General features: G+C 41.6%; 1 protein-coding gene across 8 annotated transcripts in view; it reads left to right on the top strand.

The window, feature by feature from the left end:
• The window catches only part of NTRK2 (neurotrophic receptor tyrosine kinase 2), a 187,273-nt gene that overhangs the window by 11,015 nt on the left and 151,436 nt on the right, over positions 1-24,822 (top strand). For all 8 annotated transcript variants that reach the window (XM_081930494.1, XM_081930500.1, XM_081930501.1 and 5 more), the window contains exons 2-4: positions 10,504-10,578; positions 11,365-11,436; positions 19,397-19,465. In XM_081930494.1, the coding sequence (XP_081786620.1) occupies positions 10,504-10,578; positions 11,365-11,436; positions 19,397-19,465 (216 nt within the window). The remainder of the gene's footprint in view (positions 1-10,503; positions 10,579-11,364; positions 11,437-19,396; positions 19,466-24,822) is intronic.

Genomic DNA, 24,822 nt, shown 5'->3' on the forward strand with positions numbered 1-24,822 from the left:
CAGATAGTATTTGCATGCATGGTGCTAGACTATGTGATTCTCAGATATGGTAGGAGAAAGATGTTTATTATGATGACAAGAGACCAGGTTTTTTTATGGGTTCATAAATACTGACCCGGTCTACTATTCAGATTCTGTCTCAGCTCACCACCAACACCTGCCCCTCCCCTAATTATGTGGCATGTGCATTGACGGGGTGAGGAAGGATGGAGTTTGGCTTATGTGCTGGTGTTTCCTGGCTGCTCTCCCAAGTTCTCTGCATTTGTCATAGGACTTGGGGAGAGGCAGGACCCTGCATCTTTGCCCCTCTGTCTTCAAAGTTTCCTCCATTAATCTAACACAGGCATAGGCAAACCCAGCCCTCCAGATGTTTTGGGACTACAACTCACATCATCCTTGACCACTGGTCCTGTTAGCTGTGGATGATGGGAGTTGTAGTCCCTAAACATCTGGAGGGCTGAGTTTGCCTATGCCTGATCTAACAGAACTCGCTGCACAGCAGTGATGGTTCCACTTGTATCAATCTCTTCTCGTGCTTGTTATCAAATAGCAACCCCCCCGCCTTGAATATCTCTGTGATGGGGCAGCATGTTCTCCATTACATCCCACTGGGATGTGCATCTTGCCCCTAAGTGTTGCCACTGGGGCATTAGTAGGATTTATGGCAGTTTTATGGCCTCTTAGCTCTTCATTCCTCCTTCCACTCTCTCTGACTGTTGGTGTGAAGTCAGCAGTTGCTGTGTGAAGTGGAGGATACCATAGGGTAAAATCAGGCATCCTGGGCAAATCGCCAGCAGGCACTGGAAATCAACCAAATGAACATGTGGGAGGAGCAAGGGTGGATGGGACATGAGCTAGGTAATTGATCCTTGTGATTGGCAGTCACACTTAGGGATGGATGGATCAGTTTGTTTCCAATATGTATCATTTTTATATATGTTCATTCAAAAGACTATTCCAGATCATTACTGCATTAACTTGCAAATTTTAAAAAACAAGAATGTGTAAGCAACTTTGCATTTAAATATTTAAATGCTATTTTGAATGTCTTTCATCGCAAAACAAGCGTTTATAAATGTGTTTTTTAAATGTAAATATTTTTGCATTTGGGTATATTTTTTGGAGCTGGGAACTGCATTGCACACTTGGAGAAGTGTGAAATCTGAAGGTTAACTATGTTCCGTTTTGAACATTAGTCCAGGAGATGCAGATCAGGCCGATTTGCAATAACTGAATTCCTCAAGCTAGACTTTCAGGCTAATGTGTGCATGTATCTCGCTCTCCCTGTCCCATTCCTAGTTTCCCAGACAAAGCAGGGGAGTGGTCAGCTAAGAACTGAAGTCCTATGAGAACCAGAGACCTGGCAAGGGAGCTGTCCAGCAGTGCCAGCAAGGTCAAATTTCAAGTGCTGATTAGCAAGGGGGAGCCAAAGAGACAGCTAGGATTAGGCGATGGTCCATAGGATTATTGTACAACAGATTCCAAGCAGCAGCTGAGGGTTTTTGTAGTCAGTATGGACTTCAGAGTGACCCTGTCCTTGACCATTGCTTAACAATTAAACTAATTCTTATCCCACCCTTCCTCCCAAGGGTCTCAGGGCAGCACACATGGTTCTTCAGCTACTGGCTTTATCTTCCTAACCCTAATATGAGGTAGGTTGAGATTGAGAGGAGGTGAGTTGCTCAAAGTCACCAACTAAGGCTAAGCTTTGTGGCTGGGCAGAAATGTGAACTCATTTGCCTCTGACAGTGAAGATAGAACATTGTGGCTAGTAGCTTTTATCCTCTGTGAAATTGTCTAATCCTCTTATAAAGCCATCAAAGTTGGTGGCCATGCCAAGGAGGGAATGCCACAGTTTAACTATGCATTGTATGACGCACTTCCTTTTGTTCCCTCTGAATCTCTCAGCATTTTAGCTTCCTTTGCTGTCCCTGTGTTCTAGTATTATGAAAAAGAAAGAAAAACTTTTCTCTATTCATTTTTTCCACACCATGTATAATTTTAAACACCTTTATCATGTTCTCTTACTTGCTTGTTCTCTGAACTTAAAAGCCCCGAATGCTGTAATATTTCCTCGCAGGGGAGTTGTTCCAACCTCTTGGTCATTTTGGTTGCCCTTTTCCAACTCGAAAATATCTTTTGAAGTAAGGTGATCAGAATATTATTATTACTATTATTAACCTCTCAGTGGCTTTGGACACCATCAACCATGGTATCCTTCAGGAGCAGCTGTCTGAGTTATGGGTGGGTAGCACCATTTGCTCTTCAGCCTTATGGAGACTTCCTTGTGGGGTTCCTCAGGGTTCAATTTTACCTCCCATGCTATTTAACATCTACATGAAACCATTGAATGGGCTCATCTGGAGTTATGGAGTACGCTGTCAGCCTGGCACCTTCATTATATATCTTTAGGTGCCAGGCAAAAACATTCCTCTTTTCCCAGGCCTTTGGCTAATTAAGCAATGTGTGGCCTTTTAAACTGTATTGTTATTTTGTTTGTTATTATGTTATGAATTTTGTGTTCTTATAACTGTTCTGTGATCTTCGGGTGAAGGGTGGTAGGGCTTGCCGATCAGAAGGTCAGCGGTTCGAATCCCCGTGACAGGGTGAGCTTCCGTTGCTCAGTCCCTGCTCCTTCCAACCTAGCAGTTCGAAAGCACGTTAAAGTGCAAGTAGATAAATAGGTACTGCTCTGGTGGGAAGGTAAACGCCATTTCCGTGCGCTGCTCTGGTTTGCCAGAAGTGGCTTAGTCATGCTGGCCACATGACCCGGAAGCGGTCTGTGGACAAACGCCAGCTCCCTCGGCCAGTAAAGTGAGATGAGTGCCGCAACCCCAGAGTCGTTTGCAACTGGACTTAACTGTCAGGGGTCCCTTTACCTTCACTAATAACAGTAGACAATATTCCAAGAGCAGTCACATCATAGATTTGTGTGGTTTTATTGACATCCTTATTTTCATTCCCTTTCTTAACAATCCCTGTCATGCCATTCACCATTTTAACAGACCTACACAGCTGCACGCTGCATCGACATCTTTGCTGAGCTATCGGCTAGGACCTCAAGGTCTCCTTTCTGGTCAGTCACTGGCCAGTGCAAACCCCACCAATGTATATGCAAAATTAGGATTTCTTGCCCCACTTGATGCACTAACTGAAGTGATGATAGATGCTTTTTATCAGAGAAGCCACCTGGGCCCCTATGGACAAAGAGAGTTCTAAGAGTAACCCTGAACTGCATACCTATTTCTTCAGTGGGAGTGCAACCCCATTTAAAACAGGCAGACTCCCCAGTTCTCATCCCTGGGAATCACTTAAAAGAAGAAGAGTTTGGATTTGATATCCCGCTTTATCACTACTCTAAGGAGTCTTAAAGCAGCTAACATTCTCCTTTCCCTTCCTCCCCCACAATGGACACTCTGTAAGGTGAGTGAGGCTGAGAGACTTCAAAGAAGTATGACTAGCCCAAGGTCACCCAGCAGCTGCATGTGGAGGAGCAAGGAAGCGAACCTGGTTCACCAGATTACGAGACTACCGCTCTTAACCACTACACCACACTGCCTCTGTTTTCGTAGGATTCAGCATCAGTCTACTGACCCTCATTCACAGTGCCCTAGAAGAGTAGCTCATGGAACCAGATTTCCTCTTTCAAATCCCAGCACTACCTCCTATGCTGTTTCAGAGGGTCACAGGGCAGCTTTTCAGGAGACACATAGAAAGGGAAAAGTTCAAAAATTGCCCCCCTTTTCCATGGAGGGCATCCTATCAGTGACACTTGGCACATTGGAAATCTGGATCCAACCTTGATATATAGTCTACCTTGTTTCAAGAAGAGGGTTTGGTACATTTTCTCCTTTTCCCTAACAGCCAGCACAAATACAGTTGAAGGGAAAGTTAGCTGAATCCCAGAAACATGGCTGTTCACTAAGGAATGTTTGTTCATTAACCTTCAAAATGCTTTCCCCCAACACAATGAAATAAAGCTCAACAGATAACCGAGGAGTGTTTTGTTGGGGAGGGCGAGAATGGGAGGTGGGGTGGAAAGTGTGTATTTGTAAATATGTTTTCCACAAAGGGGATTTATGGCAGTAGAGCTTGAGGCAAATTGCAGTATTATTTCTTTTTACCTAAGTAGTTCATGCTAGTGTGTGGTGGGTTTTTGAGTGTGCTGTTGCTGCTCTGAATTGTGTGGGGCAACTTCAATGTTGCTTGTACAAGACATGAACATCAAAAGGCTTAGGTAGACATATTTTGGCTATCAAACTGTTTTGAAGCATTGGAAAAGACTATAAACATGCCATGTTAAATTTTTTAAAAGTAATTCTTGGAACAAACTATGTTAAAGGGTCCTAAAGCATGAAGTGTATTAGTGTTATGAGTTTGTTGATATTCCTTAGCTTTTCCAAAATATTTGGGCTGAGTGAAACTGCTTTAGCTTGTGGCTGTATGTGTCATAAGCTAGTTTTGGAAAGATTAATTATCAGTTCTAGTATTCAGAAATGTAACATCTTTTTTAAAGAATAAGACACACGAGGAAAATAATTTCTGGTGGGAATATATGAGTATTTAAATATATGTGCATATAAAAATGCAAGTTCGTTGTCTGTCTTGGTTATATAATTGGACCTTCTGTATGTTGCTGTCTCATGTCTTTTAAAGTTCCTTACATACTGGACATTCAGTGTCCATAATATATTTCACTGGCTCTAAGCAAGTTGTTTTTAAGGCTGTAGTAAGGTGCATGCAAGACCTCAGCCATCCAAGGCTATGTTCTGCATGATTGGCAAGCTAAGTTGGTTGGTTTGACAGGTTGGATTACATGTTGCAGCTGGTGGGACCCCCATAATCTTTTGTAAGATCACTGCCCTATCCAGGCACCCAATCATCGAGTTTCAAGTATTTTTCCCTATTTGTGGGCCTGCAAGACAGAATTTGGATTCTTTTTGTGTGCCATCCAACTGACTACCCAATGGTACCTCTCTCTGAGTTGGTAGAGGTGGTCTCAGGGGTGTTGTTGATCTCCCTCAGATGTATTATGCAGAGAAGGATAGGAGTTTAAGGTATTTTAAGACCATTGAGAATAGTGTTCCTGCCCCCTGATATTTATTATTTTGCTGCTTTGTAAACCATTACATACCCTTCTTTGAACTTCAACATTTGTACTTTTCTATTTTATTGTCTTAACCATATCTTTTTAACTTCCTTGTGCTACCTAGGGGGCCTTTTGAAAATAAAAATGGCATACAAACGTAGACTTCATCCTAAACTAATTTAGCTGATGAAAGGATTCTCTGTGTGTTTGTTTTGGGTTGAGAGAATACATACCAAATACATAGCCCTTGAACTTGCCAGGTTTTTGGGGGGATTTTAGCCAGGTTAAGATGGTAGCTGTTTTTTGAGCTGGGCTGAAATATCATAGAAAATAATTCTTTTGCTCTCCCCTCCAAGAATTATTTTTTAAACTCATACGTTAATTGCTGTAGAATTTCAGCCCCACCATGCTCCCATCCCCAGTTTTGTTACCTGTGATTCTTGTTTAATATTGTTACAGGAAGCAATGGGCTTGAACTGTATTACTTTCCAGCCATCCCATTGTTTGCTTCATCCACCACCATAAAGTAAAAATAGTCACTTTCTGTATTAACCGATCTGTTTAAAAACAATAATTTCCCTGCCCATCCCACAAAAAATTCTCTCCTACTCCAGCCCAGAAAACTGTTGAGAGAAGACTGCCTTCTCTCTGGAGAATATTCAGCGAAACGGTGGATAATGGAAACTGTTTTTGTTTAGCTCTAGACCTTTTCTTTTACCATGTATAACAGAGCCTACCCTGATATTCCCGGTTTGGGTTCTGAGAGTATCCATGTGCTGATGCCAAATTTTACAGCTAAATACAGTAATAGGAATTTGGAAGAGGAGAGCGGAAGCATGGAGATAGGTACTGCATGTTGATAAGAAGGTTGTCATTGAGGATTGTTGTGGCTTTGCCTAAAGACTAAAATAATTAGAAAGTGTACTTATCTTGTAGGTCAGTTGTGATCCCCACACTCTGCTTAAGTTCTAGCAATGGGGCTGGACTGGGCAGGTTACAAAAGCTTTAGATCTCAGGGTTGTTGACATTTTCCTATGGCATACAAATGGAACATTGGGGCTTCCATAATCTGCTCATGCCTTAGAGTGATTTTCTTGTAAGGCTATTCAATTAAATAAAAGGAAAGCTATTTCTAAGAGCAGCACACGCTACATTTCTCAAGATTGCCCTCAAAAAGCCATGGTAATGTCAGAGCTTTTAGGAATATTAATGTTTGATAAGTAACATCAAGGTGGAGTAGTTGTGAAAGAGGCAGAAATAGCCTTTAGCCAGAGCAGAGGTTTTGCTTCAAACCTCTGTCTGACTCAGGAGTCAGTGCACAGATCTGTACATGTGGCTGGGATGGAGAGCACACATCAGTTGCTGTCATTCCCACCCCCAATTAACCCAGGTGATCTGCATTGTAGTTTGCAACACCTGGTGGAGTGAAGCAAAAGCAGTACTGTGCGTTGCTACCAAAGTGCTTGCAAAGCAGACGGCTCTAAATTATTCAGGCAAGTGAACATTGCTCCAAGCAGAGGCAAGTAATATACTCTGCATAGTTCAACTCTGCATAGTTACTATCCTCTGGCCCTTTGGGAGAATTCCTTCCTGAACACCACTCTGCTCTCTGTCAGTGATGATACTCTGAGCAGGAGGGCCAGCTTGAATAAAATATTGGTGGGTGGGGGGCAGCTAAGCCACGCCCCACATAAGTGATCACATGACACTGCACACACACCATTTGAATGGCAATGCCCATCAACTTTGTGGAGGACCGGCCAACTCAAATATTTTAGGGGGTGCAAAGGGACCTTGGTCCCTAGGAGTTGGCTCTTACGGGCATGTGACAAAGTCTGTCCACTGAGAGTCACCCCTAACTTTACTGGGCAAATGTTTCCAACAACATCCAGTTAGGCAGGGTGTGGGAATCAGTACTAGATCTCAGGAGATCATAGCAGTGAAGTGAAAGATTAAAATATGTAAACAACCTAGCAAGATCCCCAAATCCTATTACTATATCAGTGTAGTTCTTTGCTCCCATTCTATTCTGTTCTAAAACGTTATTCCTCTAATAAGAGTGAAGCCTTCAGGCTTTCAGTTTGAAAAAAATATTTAAGGACAATTTTTATATCTAGTAGTTTTTTTAATTTAAATACCTCCCTCCTATTATATCTTGTCTCCATTGTTATTTTACTAGTCATCTTGTCACTATTTAAATTTAAGTAGATCAAATTCTCTTATTGTAGAATTCTCATTTGTTTAGATGGCCTACATTGTCTTGTGACTTTTTGCCTTTTCAAAATGATGGCTCCCTAACTAATAACATGTACTGTTATGCTTTGAATTTATTGGTTTTGAGCTCATCCTGTTTGTTCTTCATAGCAATTCTCCATATCTCTGTTATCCGCAGGGTTTTCCAACATGCTCCTCCTTTCTATCCAAGATTGCTAATGAAAATAGAATTAAAATAATAATTCCAAGATCAATCCATAAGCATGACCTTCTGGTTCTGAGTAGAAAGTTTAAATTACAGTTCCTATGTTAATATCTATTTGTAGAGAATTTACATTTAAGGTAAACCAAGTGGGGTGCATTTTCTGGTCCACCCAGCAGAGGGCCACAGGCAAACACCCAAAGCAGTGATTGGTGTAAGCCTGTAAGCCTTCAAGCCATGGTTCTTTGTCCCATGCTGAATTTTATCTATCCAGTCTGCTCCCTGTTGGGAAAAGAGACAAAGAAACAGCATGGAGGATGCTACCTGACAATGCTTGGAGCATTTCCACCTCAACAAGGGGGCACCATAGGACACATTTTTCCAAGGTTCCCCTCAAACTTGGAGCTGTAAGAAGCAGCCCATGGGGGGGAGGAGAGATCTCAAATGCCGCCCCCAGGCTGCAATTCTTGGTTTTAGCACTGCATAGTAGAGGATCCACATCTTGTGTCACATTTTAGTGACCCAAGTGCAGGACCCGAGACCAGGCATTTGATTATATACTCAGGGCCGTCTTAAGCATATCCAGCGCTGTGGTGCTAAGATCCCTCTGGTGCCCCCCCCGGCAACTCCAAAACAAGGGAGGGGGCTGTAGAAAATGTCCTCTGCCTCTCACACCGCCACGATCCCCGGTGTGGTGGCAGCGATCAAGCAGGAAAACTTGCTGGCAGACAGGGCACCTGAGAAGGCAGCCCAGGAAGGCCGCTTTTTGCCAGGAAGCAGGAGGAAGACAAAGACCGGTAGCAGGGCTGTCTTTCGCAGATGCAGAGGCTTGGGAGGGAAGTTGCACACCCACCAGCCATATAGTTGGCGGGGTGCAGCTGGCGGGCATGCAGGGAAAGGGGAGGCTGCCGGCAAAGCCGCGAGGCTCCCCCACTCGCTAGGGCGCCCCTGAGAGACTGGCGCCCTGGCGCAACAAACCACTAACACCAATGGGAAAGACGGCTCTGTATATACCGTATTTTTCGCCCTATAGGACGCACTTTTTCCTCTCCAAAAATGAAGGGGAAATGTGTGTGCGTCCTATGGGGCGAATGCAGGCTTTAGGTGAAGCCTGGAGAGTGAGAGGGGTCGGTGCACACCGACCCCTCTCGCTCTCCAGGCTTCGCGGACTTCTCCGGAAGCAGCGGGAGCACTCCCGCTGCTTGCGGAGAGTTGCCTGTATGCCGAAGCCTGCGCGCGCTGAGCTCAGCGCGTCCAGGCTTCGCGGACCTCTCCACAAGCAGCGGGAGCCAGCGCTGAGCTCCCACGGCTTGCAGAGAGCTGGCTGTTTGGGAGCTGGGGTCGGGGGGAAGCTCGGGCCTCCCCCGCCCCAGCCCCACGCCTGGGGGTAAAAATAATTCCCCCCCTTTATTTCCCCCCAAAAAAACTAGGTGCGCTTTATGGGACGGTGCGTCCTATAGGGCGAAAAATAAGGTACTAACAACATTGTGAAAGTAGATTAAGAAAACTGAAAGGCTGGTAGTTAACCTGTGCTGAATGTTTTTTCTTTTTTCCTTTTTTTTAAAAAAAGCACGCATAAGGGGGTTACATACTTAGTTGAAAGACAATAATGGGAGGAGGAATGTGTAGATTGCCCTTGGGGAGAATGTAGGGAGGGTGTACATAAGGAGGAGCCTGGTTTTTGTTTTTTAATGTAAACAAATAGAAGAAAGAGGCTTCTTTAGTAACAACCCTAATTTATCCTTTCACGAAACAACCTGATTTTGTAAACAGGTTTTGAACATTCAGCGTGAGATCCTTTGCCTAGCTTGAGGAGAGAATTGCTCTAATGTGAACTGACGATCAACAAGGGGTTTATCCTTATTATCTCTAGTGTTGTTTCATGAGTTTTGCACTGTCTCTTAATGAGCACTAAAGGTTTAGATGAGTTTGCCTGTGATGGCTCGCAGGGGGGAGATTGTGAATAAACCTCTCCCGTAATTTCTATTTTATTCTATATTTATTTTTCTGTGGCTTTCCTGTTCATCCCCTGCTGTGCTGTCACTCTGATGTGATGCACATGATACTGGTGTACTGTGCAATGAAGACCAATGTATACCAACAGTGACTGATGTTTAGACTTCTCAATAACCTTCAGTCTAAGCAGGGTTTGAGGTCATTATTAGGCATGAATTTGGAGGGAAGATGCACAGTCATTGGAAGTGGTGGCAGATGTTTTCCCTTGAATCAAGGGCGTTAAATGTCTGGTCATTTAAAAATGGACCCAAACTAGCAGACAGTCAATAACTTGTATCAAATTTGTACAGATCAGTTTTTGTAATTTTACATTTTAATATTCCAGTCTAAACAATTTTCGTTGTAGTTTTGTCTCCACACTTTAAGGCTTGAGATCCCTCAGTTACTTACAGTGTTCCATTAAGGTTAAACTCAATTATTTCTCATCAGATCTCTGTTGCACACATTTAACTCACAGTGTCAAATTATAATCCATGCTTGGTAGCCGAGCATTCTGTGTTTGTGTTTTATTCAGGGTGTGATGTGATAGACACACAGAGTTCATTAGGACTAAGATCATTAGACATGGCTAGTTATCTCTTCTGCTTTTTTCAGAGAAAATAATCAACCTAGAAAGGAGTAAGTGAAATCCATTGTGGTATAATGGATTGAGTGCCAGAACAGGACCTCTTTAAACCTTATGCTTGTATTCTTCTTTCTTATGATGCTCCTGCAAGCCTGTAGCCCTATTTGGGTGTTAGTAGTTCATGAAATTACCAGTGTGTGAGGGAAAGAACAGGGGTGTGCCAGTCTGCCCTGTACCTGTTGCTATATCTCCTGAGGTCACCTCTGCCCCAGCTGCCAGGGTTCTAAATCATATAGGGAACCTATGCATGTGTAGCAGGCCCCCAACTCCAGACCTTCCCAACAAGACCTTCCCCTCTACAATAATGCATCAACAGCCTTCTTAACTGGCATCTCTCTCTCTCTCTCTCTTAAATAGTTACATTGCAAACCAACGGAAATTAGAAAGCATAAATGAAAGTGATGTCAGAAGCTACGTTGGATTAAGAAATTTGTGAGTATATAATTTTTCATGTTTATTATTATAAACCACGTGTCTTTGTCCATTGTTGCATATGCTCTGTAGGGGTTAGGCAGAGTTCCTGCACATTTGGGCATCCCTGTTTATTTTAATGAAAAGAACAACTTTGCAAATGAAAAAGAATATATGTCCTTTCCATTGCATTTTGAAGCTCTCACATGCACCGTGGATGGTTTAATAAGGGCAGTAGTGCTTAATAATCTTTAGAATCACAGTACTATGTGCCTTCCCCAAATGTGTGCCCTCCAGATATTTTGAACGACAATGTCCATTATTTCTGAGCATTGGCCATGTGAGCCTGATGAGAGTTGAAGTCCAAAACATCTGGAAGGGACCAGGTTGGCCATGGCTGCATTAGACGTGCTGTGGTTACTGAACCAATATAAATAATCATGAAATACCTTGAGCTATTAAGGTAAAAGATAAAGGACCCCTGGGCGGTTAAGTCCAGTCAAAGGTGACTATGGGGTGTGGCACTCATTTCACTTCAGGCCGATGGACCTGGCATTTGTACACAGACAGCTTTCCGGGTTATGTGGCCAGCATGACTAAACCGCTTCTGGCACAACAGGACACCGTGATGGAAACCAGAGCGTATGGAAACACCATTTACCTTCCCGCTGCTGCAGTACCTATTTATCTACTTACATTGGTATGCTTTCGAATTGCTAGGTTGGCAGAAGCTTGAACTGTTATGCAGCATTAAAAAGGATTAACGATCACTTGACAATTCTAACTTGCATTTGTGTTTTTTGCCAGAACTGTGGTGAATTCAGGTTTGAAGTTTGTCTCAACCAAAGCTTTCCTGAAAAATCCCAGCCTGCATTACATGTAAGTAAAAACTTAATGGTTCCAGAATACGCAAAACTTTATCATACATCATTACCTTATTTGCAATCCATGTGAAGAAAATTAGAGGGATGCTGTTTAAAAATAGCAAGCTGTGACCTGCCCCAAAGTATTGCAATGAATCATTGGTGCTGCAAGGCTCCTGATCAGGGTTCACACCAACCTGGAGCAAACATTTTTTGTGGCTTGCAAAGGTGTTCACGTGTCTGTTCACGTGTCTGAGACTCGTTCAGGTAGTGATAAAGCAGGATATCAAATCCAAACTCCTCCTTTTCTTCTTCACGTGTGTGTGTGTGTGTGTGTGTGTGTGTGTGTGTGTAGATTTCAGGAGAGGGAAAAGAAAACAACATATTTCTCATCCCCTCAAAGCCTTTCCTAGTTGTTCTAAATGACAGGTTTGGGGCTGATTGCCAGCCTTCTACCTGTATCACTACGTAGCAAAGTGGGTGTGTCTGAAAAAAGAAAGGGAAAATATGCTGTTTTCATTTGCCTTCTTCTTGAAACCTCTCTGCATTGTGAGAAGTGGAAAGTTTTTTAACCTTCATCCTGACCCTGACCCTAATCTGTCCTGTTATGGGTTCAAGCAGGCTAATCCATGGCTCTCCCCTTTACTTTATTATTTATCCTCTAACACCTTTGAAAGCATTGAGCATTGTTGAACCATTTTAGCACTACCTTAATTTCCTTTTTCATTAATGCACTACTTCCACTTTTCTGCGTGCAGAAAGCACTATATTGTTTGTGGTTGGCCCTGTTTTGCTACCATACTGATGGCAGTGGATTGTTCAAGTTCAGTTTAGAAAGAATGATAAATGGAAATCTTCTACAGTAATGTAGATATATCTGGTTATATGTTGGAAGTGTGTTTTAAGTAAAAAAGTGGTTGCTGACTTTGCTTTTCATTCTGGATTGTTAACAGCTTGTGATACAGTATGAGGACTAAAGAGCCATGGATTTCAAGCTTGGAATCTAAGGGAAGAAAAATATTAGATACCAATGACCTGCTAATTGCCACTTTGCAAATTCCATGTTTTATATTTACACATAAAAATATCATGTATTCCTGTGAGACACACAGCACCTGAGCTAGCAGCAGAATGCTGATGGAGATAAGCATTTAAAGGCATGTGCATATTTGTATATTGTCAAAAGCAGTATACTACAGGTATACAGCATGTACACTAGGATGCACATTCTAATGTATCTGAAAAATGTTAGTGATACAGCAAGTGATATGCCTGTGGATATTTACTCTTGTATATATGTTATACAACAACAATACTTTATTGTCGTCCAAAGACCCACAAAAAAATTTCAAAACTAGATACAGTTAAAACGACCAGACAGACAGATGGAAAAAACCAAGGCCGTCATTTTGTTTTATTTAGGGCATAATCATCTTTGTTTCTTATAACCTCCGAAAGAAACTTTGCCATGGCCAGTGTAATATCATTTGACCTGTCTTCCAAAAGATATTCAATATGGGAGGCTTCAGATTTTCCCTTCAATCAGTTGATCCCTCATATTGCCCACAATGCAGTAGGATATGCTTCATACAATCGACGTCCTCAGAACATAAACAAAGCCTATTCTGATAGAGGATGCCTCTCAGTCTGCCATTTAGAACTTCCGAGGGAAATACATTTAGTCTGGCTTTGGTAAATAAACACCGATAGGTAGGTACAGGCAAATTCCTAAGTTATGAGGATATATGAAAGTCGTACCTGTATTGGATTCCAGCTGTGACCAGGCTACAAATTACATAAGATCGGGGTCGCAGGTCACTATGTGAGATGTCCCAAAGCCTTTGCCTCAGGGATTCAAGAGCAGTGTCGTAACCCAGATGATATAAGAGGGATGATGGCAGACCAATTGAGGTGGCTTTCCTGGCAATAGTTTTCAGCCATGGGCTGACAAACTTCTCATTGGTTAAATGTACTAATAATCCCTTATCCAGACCAAATACTGAGATCTTGAGCCAGTATCTCATGGCAGCCCACCATACTTTGGTGGAGAGTGGGCATTCACCTGTTTCCAGAAATAGAATTGAATTTGGGACACAGTTTGGGACCTGTAATAGGGACCGAAGAAACTTTGCCCGGAACCAGTCTAACTTAGGAAATAAACCATTGTACCAGACGTTTGAAGCATAGAGAATTTGGGAAACAGATTTTGCATTAAAAACCCTTAATGATGGAACATAATGGCCTCCCCTTGTAAAAAAGAATCAGAATATAGCGAGTTTGCTTATCTCCGCCTTTTGATAAGCGGTCTGCCTGTGGCAGTTCCAGGACTTTGAGTGATGAAATAAGAGCCCTAAATATCAGAAGCATTTGAATATATGTTATGCAGCTACATGTTCTGTTGAAAGATGTGGCTTCTTGAGTTTTGTCCATGAAACTTATTGCATAGGCCATATTGGGATGTCATGCTAAACCACAATTGGCTTGTTTCAAACAAATCATATTTAACATGAATGGCAGCTTGTTGCTTCAGATGACATGGTGAGCTGTTGGTTAAGCCAGGAGTGGGGAAGTTCAGGCCTAGGGGCCACATATGGCTTCTGCACGCCCCTCTGTCAGGCCACACACCCTTCCCCCCAGTCCACATCAACCCTGCTTTACTTCCTTGTCTGCCTTGCTGAAATGTGTTCTTGAGCTCTGATATTGCCCCTTTGTTCCTTGGATGGAGTGTATAGAGCAGGGGTAGGCAACCTAAGGCCCATGGGCCATAAACTACAACTAATCCAGAACGCGGCAGCTAGACTGGTGACTAGGAGTGGCCACCAAGACCACATAACACCGGTCTTGAAAGACCTACATTGGCTCCCAGTATGTTTCCGAGCACAATTCAAAGTGTTGGTGCTGACCTTTAAAGCCCTAAACGTCCTCGGTCCAGTATATCTGAAGGAGTGTCTCCACCCCCATCATTCTACCCGGACACTGAGGTCCAGCACTGAGGGCCTTCTGGTGGTTCCCTCACTGTGAGAAGCTAAGTTACAGGGAACTAGGCAGAGGGCCTTCTCAGTAGTGGGACCCTCCCTGTGGAACGCCCTCCCACCAGATGTCAAAGAGAACAACAACTACCAGACTTTTAGAAGACATCTGAAGGCAGCCCTGTTTAGGGAAGCTTTTAATGTTTAATAGGTTATTGTATTTTAATTTTTTTTTTGAGGCCGCCCAGAGTGGCTGGGGAAGCCCAGCCAGATGGGCGGGGTATAAATAAATTATTATTATTATTATTATTATTAGCCAACAGGGGTCATTTAACCGGCCCACCAGGCGCCCCCGAACCGAGCTGTCCACTTGGCAAGTCCCCATGATATGCTAAACTAGCCTGGTGCAGGGACTCACTTCCGCGGCGCTGGAAATCACATCTGCTGGAGTGAACCAGCCCAGGCAAAGTAAACCTTGCCGACTCCTGATATAGAGGAATGTGTGTAGAACATAGTCTACTGTACAAAGGTTGCATTTACACTGGATGCTCTGCCCACTTTTGTTTTTGACCCTGTCCCTCACCGGGATGTGGCCACCACAAAGTAGTGGGGCCCTCAGACTGAAAGAGGCTTCCCATCCTTACGTTAAGCAAAAAAGAAAAAAGGGGGAAAAGCAAAAGCTTTTGAAGTTCTTGTGACCACACTGGAGGAAGAGTGGGGAGGAGGCTTGCTGTGGCCTGTTCTACTCAATCGGAATATTTGTTTACCACAGCCTTCCTCAGCCTAGGTCCATCAGGTGGTGTCGGACTACAGCTCCCATAATCTCAGACCATTCGATCTGGGAATGATGGAAGTTGTGGACCACCAATGGCTGAGGAACCCAGGTTGAGCAAGACTGGTTTTGCGTGGCATTCAGACAGAGTCATTATTCATTTTCATATTAAGCTAAAAACAACCCAAAACAACCCCCCACCACCACTGTATATCCTTGAGTCTCATTAACATTGGTGGCAAAAATCCAAGTGATTTCATAGGGAGTAATGTTTGCTTTTTCTACTGAAGTTTAAATCATCAGAGTGACAGCATACATTTATGCATTTCACTGTTTCTTGTCTTATAACAATTGGTGCACATCTAGGATTTGGAAACCATTTTTGTTTTTGTTTTTTTGGCAGACATTTTAATGAAGATTGATATAACTGCATGAACTTTCCAACTAAGAAAACTATTTTGGCTTTAATTATGTCACAGGAGGAGCCTTTCAACTCCTTTTAAAATCCCTTTTTTAAAATAAACTGATTCCCAACAGTATTTCATGTGAAAATACTAATGATAGCGGCGAGCACTTAAAGCAACTGCAATAACGTCTGATGCTAAAGAATACATTTTGTCCCCTCCCCAGATGAAATTTGTACAGCCAAAATGCTTTCCTTTAGCTTGATTATTTGAAATCGGTAATAATGTAAACAAAGGAAAATAAACATTCCAGTAGATATGGCTTAAATGTAACTTACAGCATCACTGATTCAGTTCTGGCATTCTCACTGACTTTAAATTTCAAAACAATAACACTTAACAAGCCATTGAACAGCCCTGTTTTAGCAAAGCCACCTGTTTGTAAATTCAGCAGTCAAAATCATTAATGATTGTTATCGTGCTGTATGAACAGTCACTGTGTATTTAAGTGCCAGAATAAGTATTGTACAGTATGTGCTCTTCAAAACGTTTGGGCATTGATGCTCAGTGCATGCAAGTATATGCTAGGGACACTGAAGGGATTCAGTTCATTCTGTATTTTAAAGTGAACCAACCAAATTCACATTTCCAGATCATGAATTGCAAACACATCTGTGAGGGAGAACATTTTCCAGTGATTTATTTTCTGTTTTGTATGTTCATTAGTAACAATGAATGGCTGCTCATTGCACATAAATATTGGGCAAGTTTGGAAGTTTCAGAATTTTGAGCTTTGTTTACTAAATATGAGTAAATATACTAAATTGGTCACTTTGGGTTGTTCTGCTCTTTTCTAAATTTTGCAATAAATTTTTAAGCTCACAAATATGCCAAATGTGTAAAAAAAAATGCATGTTCTACTGTAAAAATCGCCCTCAAATGCATATGCTAAAAGTCCTCTTAAAAAGAATGCAATCAACTTTTCATTCATGTTTCATATTACTCCAACTGTGTAATAACTGACGTGCTATAGCCTGGCAGATTTCTCAGTTACATAAAATGGTAAAAAGTAGCACAAGTAGGAACAGTGTAAAATGAAGTCTTGCTTGACTCCCTTGCTGAAAGAATCAGGGCTTGCCTAATACACTTATTAAAGCTGCACATTATAATAAAGTCGGCAAACACCTAATTCACCCTCAACTGTGGGTGAGGAACCCGTGACCATCTGGTTGTTGATAGACCCCCAACTCCATTCAGCCCCAGTGCATTTGGCCAGTAGTCAAGAATGATGAGAGTTGTAAACTAGTGTGATGTAGTGGTTAGAGTGCCGGACTAGGACCTGAGAGACCAGGGTTCGAATCCCCACTCAGCCATGAAGTTCATTGGGCCAGGCACTGCCTCTTAGTCTTAATCTACCTGATGGAGTTGTTGTGGGGATTAATTAAGAAAGAGGAGAACCATGTATACTACAAATGGCTTAGCATGTAACACTGAGTGCAGCTCCTAATTTAATGCAGTTCATTACAAGTAGAATCGAAAGCATCTGATCTTCACTCAAGCAGAAGGCAGAGAGAGGAAGCGAGAGTACATGATCCTGAGGCTCATAGCTATTGTACTACCAACCTTACTGTATGTTTGCGAAACATGGACCACTTACAAATGCCATCTGCAACTTCTCGAAAGATTCCATCAACGGTGTGTCCGAGAAATCTTACACATCACTTGGGAAGACAGGCGAACTAATATCAGTGTACTGGATGAAGCAAAGATCACCAGTGTTGAAGCAAGGATTCTTCAACATCAACTTCGCTGGACTGGTCATGTTGTGTGGATTCCTGATTATCATCTTCCAAAGTGGCTACTCTATTCTGAACTTAAAAATGGAAAGCGTAATGCTGGTGGTCAACAAAAGAGGTTTAAAGACTGTATCAAGGCAAATTTTTAAAATGTAGTATAAACACCGACAACTGGGAAACACTGGCCTGCGAGTGCTCCTGTTGGACTTTGAAGACATTCGAACTCAGAACGCAAGGGAGAAACGTGCTAAGAGGAAGGCACGCTTGGCAAATCCACACTGTGATCAACTCCCGCCTGGGAACCAATGTCCTCACTGGGGAAGGACGTGTGGGTCCAGAACTGGTCTCCACAATCACTTACGGACTCATTGTTAAAACCGTGTTTATGGAAGACAATCTTACTCTGCTACGAGTGATCGCCAAAGAAGAAGAAGAAAAAGAAAAAGAAAAAGATAATACAAAAATATAGTTCAGCATTGTAAAGCAGACCAATACAGTGGTACCTCGGGTTACAGACGCTTCAGGTTACAGACTCCGCTAACCCAGAAATAGTTCCTCAAGTTAAGAACTTTGCTTTAGGATGAGAACAGAAATTGTGCAGCGGCTAAAGTGGTACCTCAGGTTAAGAACCAGTTTCAGTTTAAGAACGGACCTCCGGAACAAATTAAGTTCTGAACCCGAGGTACTACTATATCTCCTTAGGACTATTCCAATATTTTTTCTTCACTGCCCTAGGTGAATTTAATTCCCCCATCTTGTGTCCTAAGCAGCATATTAATAGCACTTTAATGACCAGGAGTTGACTATGCTACTACGACTATTTTTTGTTTTAATTTTTGATGACAGTGCCTTCCTTACTTCCTCTCTTTGGAGTGCTTCAGCTTCAGGTGCTGTGCAGTGTATCTTCATATCCCTTACTTCAGTCAGATGTGCACTCAACTGGGATGGAGGTTGTGGGGAGGCAAAACTGGCAATTCATGGCAGCTTCTACACTTGCTCCCAGCATAGCTGTCAATCGTCCCTTATTTGGCGGGACAGTCTCTTATCCCAGCGCCATGTCCCGCTGTTGTCCCTTATTGATGAGGCTTCGTTTGGCTGCTGGCTGGGCTTTCTGCCTTTGGCTCAGAAGGGCTCAGAAGTTGAACATACCTGTGCCTGGAAAATCCCTTATTTTGGCAGCTGATCCCTTATTTTCGAGGCTGCTGGTCCCTTATTTTCAAATCTGTACGTTGACAGCTATGGTTTCCAGCCCTAAAAAAAAGGTCCAGGTCTGCAGAGATTTGTAGTCTGAATGGGAACATAGATGACAGGGATCACTACAGCATCTACTAAGCATCTCCCCTGCTCACTGGGAACATTCTATTCTATTCTATTCTATTCTATTCTATTCTATTCTATTCTATTCTATTCTATTCTATTTTTCCTCCTTTGTCTCTTCTTCAATGAAGGTGTGCCCACCCCCACAGCACAGATGACCATGTGAACATAATCTAGAGCAAAATTGCCTCTGATCTTCAATCTAGTAGAAGACATTAAAGCTCATTATAGTATGACGCCCTGAATGCTTAATTGACGTGAAAGGCCTAATGGCTGTATTTTGCCATTTTCCCTGTGATCTTTCATGCAGTTTCAAAAGGATATATAAAAAGCTTATGAAACTTCTTAGTTGGCATGTGGTCAGGGTTTAGGTAAGTACAGTTTTCAATGAAGGATCAAAGAATACATGGTAAACATGTATATTGCTTATGAATAAGTTGAGCATGTAGTCAACATCTGAGAATGTCTTTGGAGTAAAACTTAATCCACATTTTTCCTCTACATGAATAGACCTGTTTAAAGGTGCACATCGTGATGAGTGCTTGCCTTTGTGTTGTGTCTCATCTTCAAGTTAAAGTACAGTCCGTATCGTTGTATAGGCCATCACCCAATAAAAAAACTGAAAGTTGGTAGCTTTACCAACTTACCAAATATTGCAATATTTTTATTTCAGATTTTTTTTTTTTACTTTTAATAATGACATTCTGTTTCTTTACAGTAACTTATCTGGAAACAAGTTTTCAAGTTTGTCCAGAAAGTCTTTCCGCCACCTCAATTTGACTGATCTGTAAGTAATTGTTTTGTTTTGTTTCTTAAATGTTGAGGGTTGGTTGTTGTAGTAGTTGCCATTATCATCACCCATCCAGCCCAAGCCTACTTCACAGGGTTCTTGTGAGGATAAAATGGAGAGTGTTGAAAGCTTGTGTGCTGCCTTGAACTCCTTGAAGGGAAGGTGAGATATAAATGTAATAATAAATAATTAAAAATAACCATTATCCAGTATTTAATGGACATGGAATATATCAAGGAAATACTTATGGGTTTAAGAAAAGGTAAATTTTACTTTGCGCAGGCCTAAAGACATTTGTGTGCTCTGGTGAATGAGATGGGTTGGTCACTACCACAAGTTTTGTCTCCATACTCCACAAGCCTTTACTGGGAATGTTTGGGGACTGTGGTGGTAAAGAATATGGGACAGATACATGTGATGAGCACAATACAGACAAACAACTCACTTCATCCCATGGAGACAATTTAAAGAGACTTCCATGCAATCGCTGTATTGTGAAAAGGACTCGTAGGCTAGAACTCTTTAACAGGGGATCTTCTCTCTTGCCCCTCAAACCACAGAATCCACACTGCAGATCAATCTACTTTTGAAACACTAGAGAATTGCAGTGGCAGTAAACTGTGCACTATGGGAAGCCCTTGAGCAGGCCTAGCATCACGTGACCCTTTAACCTGATGAGAATTACTGAACCCTTGGTGAAGCAGCAGACTTAATCGCTTCACCTAATTAAAGTTTTTAGTTACTGGGGCAGTATCACAAAACTTGTAAAAGTGGATCAAGTGATGCTTGAGCTGTGCTTATGAAGAAGTAGTCAGTAGGTAACATACCATGGTCATGGGAATTCACATCCTGTTGCTCTAAAACGTTTCTGTGTGGATTGGACCTTTTGTTCTTTCGTCTTTGTCCTGCTCTTTTGGAACTTTCTTCACATCTTTATTGCACTTGTCTTTCTGGTGAAGTTGTACAGTAAAAGAAAATTTTGTTGTTTTAATCAGTTGATAGAGAAGAAGTAAACTATGACTATCTGGAGGATTTAAAAACTAGATTTGTGTTTGATTTTATTTCCTGCTGCTTCTTAAACTTGTCTGAAGGCACATTATCTTACCTGGACTCATTGTGTTGAAACCAGTGTTAATTCTACTCAGAGGAAACCTATTGTAATTGAATGGACATGTGTAACTTAGGTTCATTCATTTCAGAGGATCTGCTATGAGTAAAATTTAGATGGATTCAACTCATTAGCTGTAATACCAGTAAATATATATTTTAAAATATTTGTTACATATTGCTTTTTAGGGATTTACTGGTTTTAGAAGTTCCCAAGGAGATTCTAATCATAGTTAGGTCCCATGGTATGTGCAGATATGGAAATTTGATAGACAAGGGAAAATATACTATGGCCTTGGAAAGCAATGTGATTACACTTCAAGAGGCAGCATTAGTTTGCATATTTTTGTAATGTAGTAGTCATCAAGCAGCTGGATGAGAAAGATTATTGTTTGAGAAAATAGAGTGACCATGTTTGGTCGATTATATCTCAGTAAGCTGAGATATGAAGAAGTCTTTTGAATGTGTGAGCAACTCCTTTACTCCACTGAGTATTTTCGCTAATCCAACCTCTATAGTAAAGATTGTACTATTCAGTTGAATGTGATACTTTTTTGTCAGCTCATATTAATGTACGTTGCTGGCATAAACAGCCGAATGATGGCATTTTATAATGCTCCTTTTGATCTTTCATCTGGGTGCACATAGACTCTCAAAAGTTTAAAGAACTTGTGCTAGCACTGGCCAGGATTTAAGTTCAGTTTTCAATTTGTGATTCAAATAGGACATGAGGAGCACCCACTTTGCTCATGGCTAAATTGAGCATATAATTGAGACTATAAAAGTTGGCTTGATAGTGGAATCTGCCTCATATATCTGTAGGTGCCAGGTGGGGCATCCAGTTACAAAACTTGATTCTTCTGTGCAATGAAAGTGAGATATGAAATTACTCCTACAGAGGAAAATAATCCAATCTCCTGTTCTGACTGTCCTTTGACTTCCCTGTAATCAAACAAACACTTTGTTTTAGATGTCATGGTAGACATGAGTTGAGAGAGGTTTTAAAAGGCCATAGCTTTAAGTACATTTTAAGAGATTGAATTTGTTGATTATAAGGTATTTGGATGCTATAACAATAAGTCAGTCTAATAAAGTAGAGATTTGAGGGGAGATGGGAAGTTATTGGTATAACAAGGGTAGAGAACCTATTATAAAATGTAACAATAAATGGGTAGCAATAATCTGAAAGAAATGTTACTGTGAAAAGAGAAGGAACAATGTACCACATTTGATGTTTACTGAGCAAAGGGCAGGGAGCTGATCCATAGCTGTCAACGTTTCCCTTTTTTTAAAGGGAAATTCCTTATTCTGAATAGGATTCCTTGCAAGAAAAGGGAAATGTTGACAGCTGTGAGCTGATCATTAAGATTTAGGAGCTGGGCAAGTCTGGGTTGCGCTGCTAAAATGTGCTGCTATATCGAAGACAGAGGAAATGTTTCTGAATGGCCCACTAAATCCCCAAGGGGAGCTAGTTTATAATCTGACAAGCACAGCCTTGTAAACAAAGGTTACTAGCCTGCAATTTTTCTTTTACTAGCCTGTTGTGGCTGGCAGAGGTGGGTGAGAGAGCTCTGTTTCTCCTGCAGTAGCATTTACATTTCTTTGCATGGATGATGTAGCTTCTCCCGTCTTGCAGCATGCTTGGTTTCTTTGCTGGGCACAGAGGAAGGATGGAGTCTTCCATCACCCTTCTGCTGGCCTGTTTATGCGCCTGCGTGCAATTCCATGTGTTTACCTAAATGGAACCAGCGGAATAGTGTTTAAAAGGCTAGGCCAGTATGCACAGTGGGGATTTAAAGACTTTAAGGTTATAAGAAATTCAGATAAAAGTTAAAACAAACATGAAGCCACGAATCAGCATAAAATAAGTATACTTGGAATAGGGAGGGGCGACAAACACCTAATCTACTATGCATATACTTTCATCTCTGTGTCCACCTGATTTCCTGCTGGGTATAAATTAAGTACTGTATTATGGAAGTGTGATGATTATTATTAAGCAGTTGCCAAGTCCTTCTTTTGGTGTCTCCTCCAATACAGTGGTATCTCGGGTTACAGACGCTTCAGGTTATGTGATTTCGGGTTGTGCGCTGCACAGAACCCGTACCAGAACAGTACCAGAACAGGTTACTTCCGGGTTTCGGCTCTCGGGCATGTGCAGAAGCGCTGAATCGCGACCCGTGCATGCGCAGACATGGTGCTGTGGGTTGCGAATGTGCCTCCCACATGGATCACATTTGCAACCCGAGGTTCCACTGTACTCCTGGATTAGACCTGGGCAAAGCTTTAGATTGGCAGTGTCATGACAGGAAAGTGTGAATGCTATCTTGAGGCTGTGGGAATTTGGCTCCTACTGAGTTGCCTGAGTGCAGATAATGGTTGTAGTTATGCTGTTGAAAGACTGACCCATGGATACTTTTTCCTTTTGTATTTGCTAGCTAAAGGCTACCATTGAAATGCATGGTTAATTAACATGTACTCTGTGTAGCTGTAAACCCAGATTTGCCACCAACAGTTTAGCAAGCTGGTAGAGATACACTTGCCAAGGAATCAGAATTGGCTGCAACTTCTTGTCTAGTGGTTAGTTGGTGACAAATTGATAGATTTATGTTCCGAAGCCACTGTTTACATTTCAAGGGAAGCCTCACTTTCTGCCAATGGAAAATTTCAATGAAATCAAAAGCTCCAGAGAGACATTTTTTGTTAGGACCATGGCAGGCAGAGAGACAGAGGGAAAGAGAGTGAAACTTCCTCTTCCTCCCCATCTCCAGTCCCAAGGCTCTTCGGGCTTCACTTCTCACTGCTATTCACATAACAAAAATAAAAACAAACCATGTATGTAAATTTTACTCAGTTTATCCCTCAGAAGCCAGAAATTCAGCATTCCATTTTATGAGAGAGGGGACACTGGGAAGACCAGACCAAGTCCCAGCCTTCTCCACTGCCCCATGTTAAAGGAGAATTAAGGTGGGACGTGAGTCGTTTGGTACAGTTGTCTCTCTTTATTGCAAATCCCATCCTCTCCCTCTGTACTGTCTCCCACGCACCCCTGGAAGAAATCCAGTGCTGACCCAAACCACAAGGTTTGTAGGAGTGGGGTCTTAACTTTTCCAGTCTGTTAGCGAGAATTTGTCAAATCTGTAGAACAGTCTGTTTTGATCGGAATTATCTACTTTGGCTTGGGTCCAGTCCAAATCAAGAGCTTTGGAAACATCTGAACTGTTATGAACATTCTGCTGAGATTGCATTGGCAAAAAGGATTTTGAAGATCGTGGTCAAATCAAATATAACTCCTGTAGATTATTATAATTAGTGCTGGTTTGTTTCTTCTTTTAATGAAATGTCTTTGGCGGCTCAAGCGGCACATAAAAAATTATCCTCATGAAACATAGGTATGCTTTTATGAGCAAAGTTGAGATAATGTTCCGTTCCTGAGCCAGACATCTGGATGTTCTGTGCTGTGTTTGTCTCCAGCATCTTTGCACTTAGCGCTGATTTGTGGCTTTCATGTGTGTTTTAATTAGAATAGTTCTGCAAAGCTTTCATTTGAATTCCTCAATATGTGCTTACATGCTTAGAGTATGCAGTTCAGCTTTTGTTTGTTATTACTCTTTGATATTAGTTAAACACTTTTTGCATCATTGCCTAGAGATCTACAGATTATTTCTTTTTAGAATAATTGCATCACTTACTTTGAATACTTTTCTTTGGCGCTTCAATATAAAGGGAGCTAACTTTACACCAGAATATGAAAAACATTTTAAAATTTACTTTCTCCACAAATAATACTGGAAATCACATACGGTTCATATTCCTGGTATTGTTGAAATATATGGAATTGCTCAACAGGTTGACTCTGTGCTTAGCACAACTCAAACTAATGGTAGAACGCTACTGAAGTCAGTGGAATCACATCTCTTTCCTCCAGTTCAAGACCTGGTCCTTGGGCTGAAACATTTAGTCTATTCATCAGTTGGATTAATAGGTTAGAAAACATTTGATTTAAAAATGTGTCCCTAATTAATTGGGAGTTTTAGAAAATTGCCAGGTTTTTTTTTTAAAGATACATGTATGTATGTATGTATGTATGTATGTATAAATAAATAAATAAATATGTATGTATGTATGTATGTATGATATTGACAGTATCAAGTGCCATGTTAGAGTAAGTATTCCTTTCCTCTCCCATATACACCTGTGAATGCCTGCTACAAGACTTGCATGAATATTGTTTTATTCATATACAG

The sequence above is a fragment of the Podarcis melisellensis genome (genome assembly GCF_964234715.1).
Source record: "Podarcis melisellensis genome assembly, chromosome: 11".
Lineage (NCBI taxonomy): Eukaryota > Metazoa > Chordata > Lepidosauria > Squamata > Lacertidae > Podarcis > Podarcis melisellensis.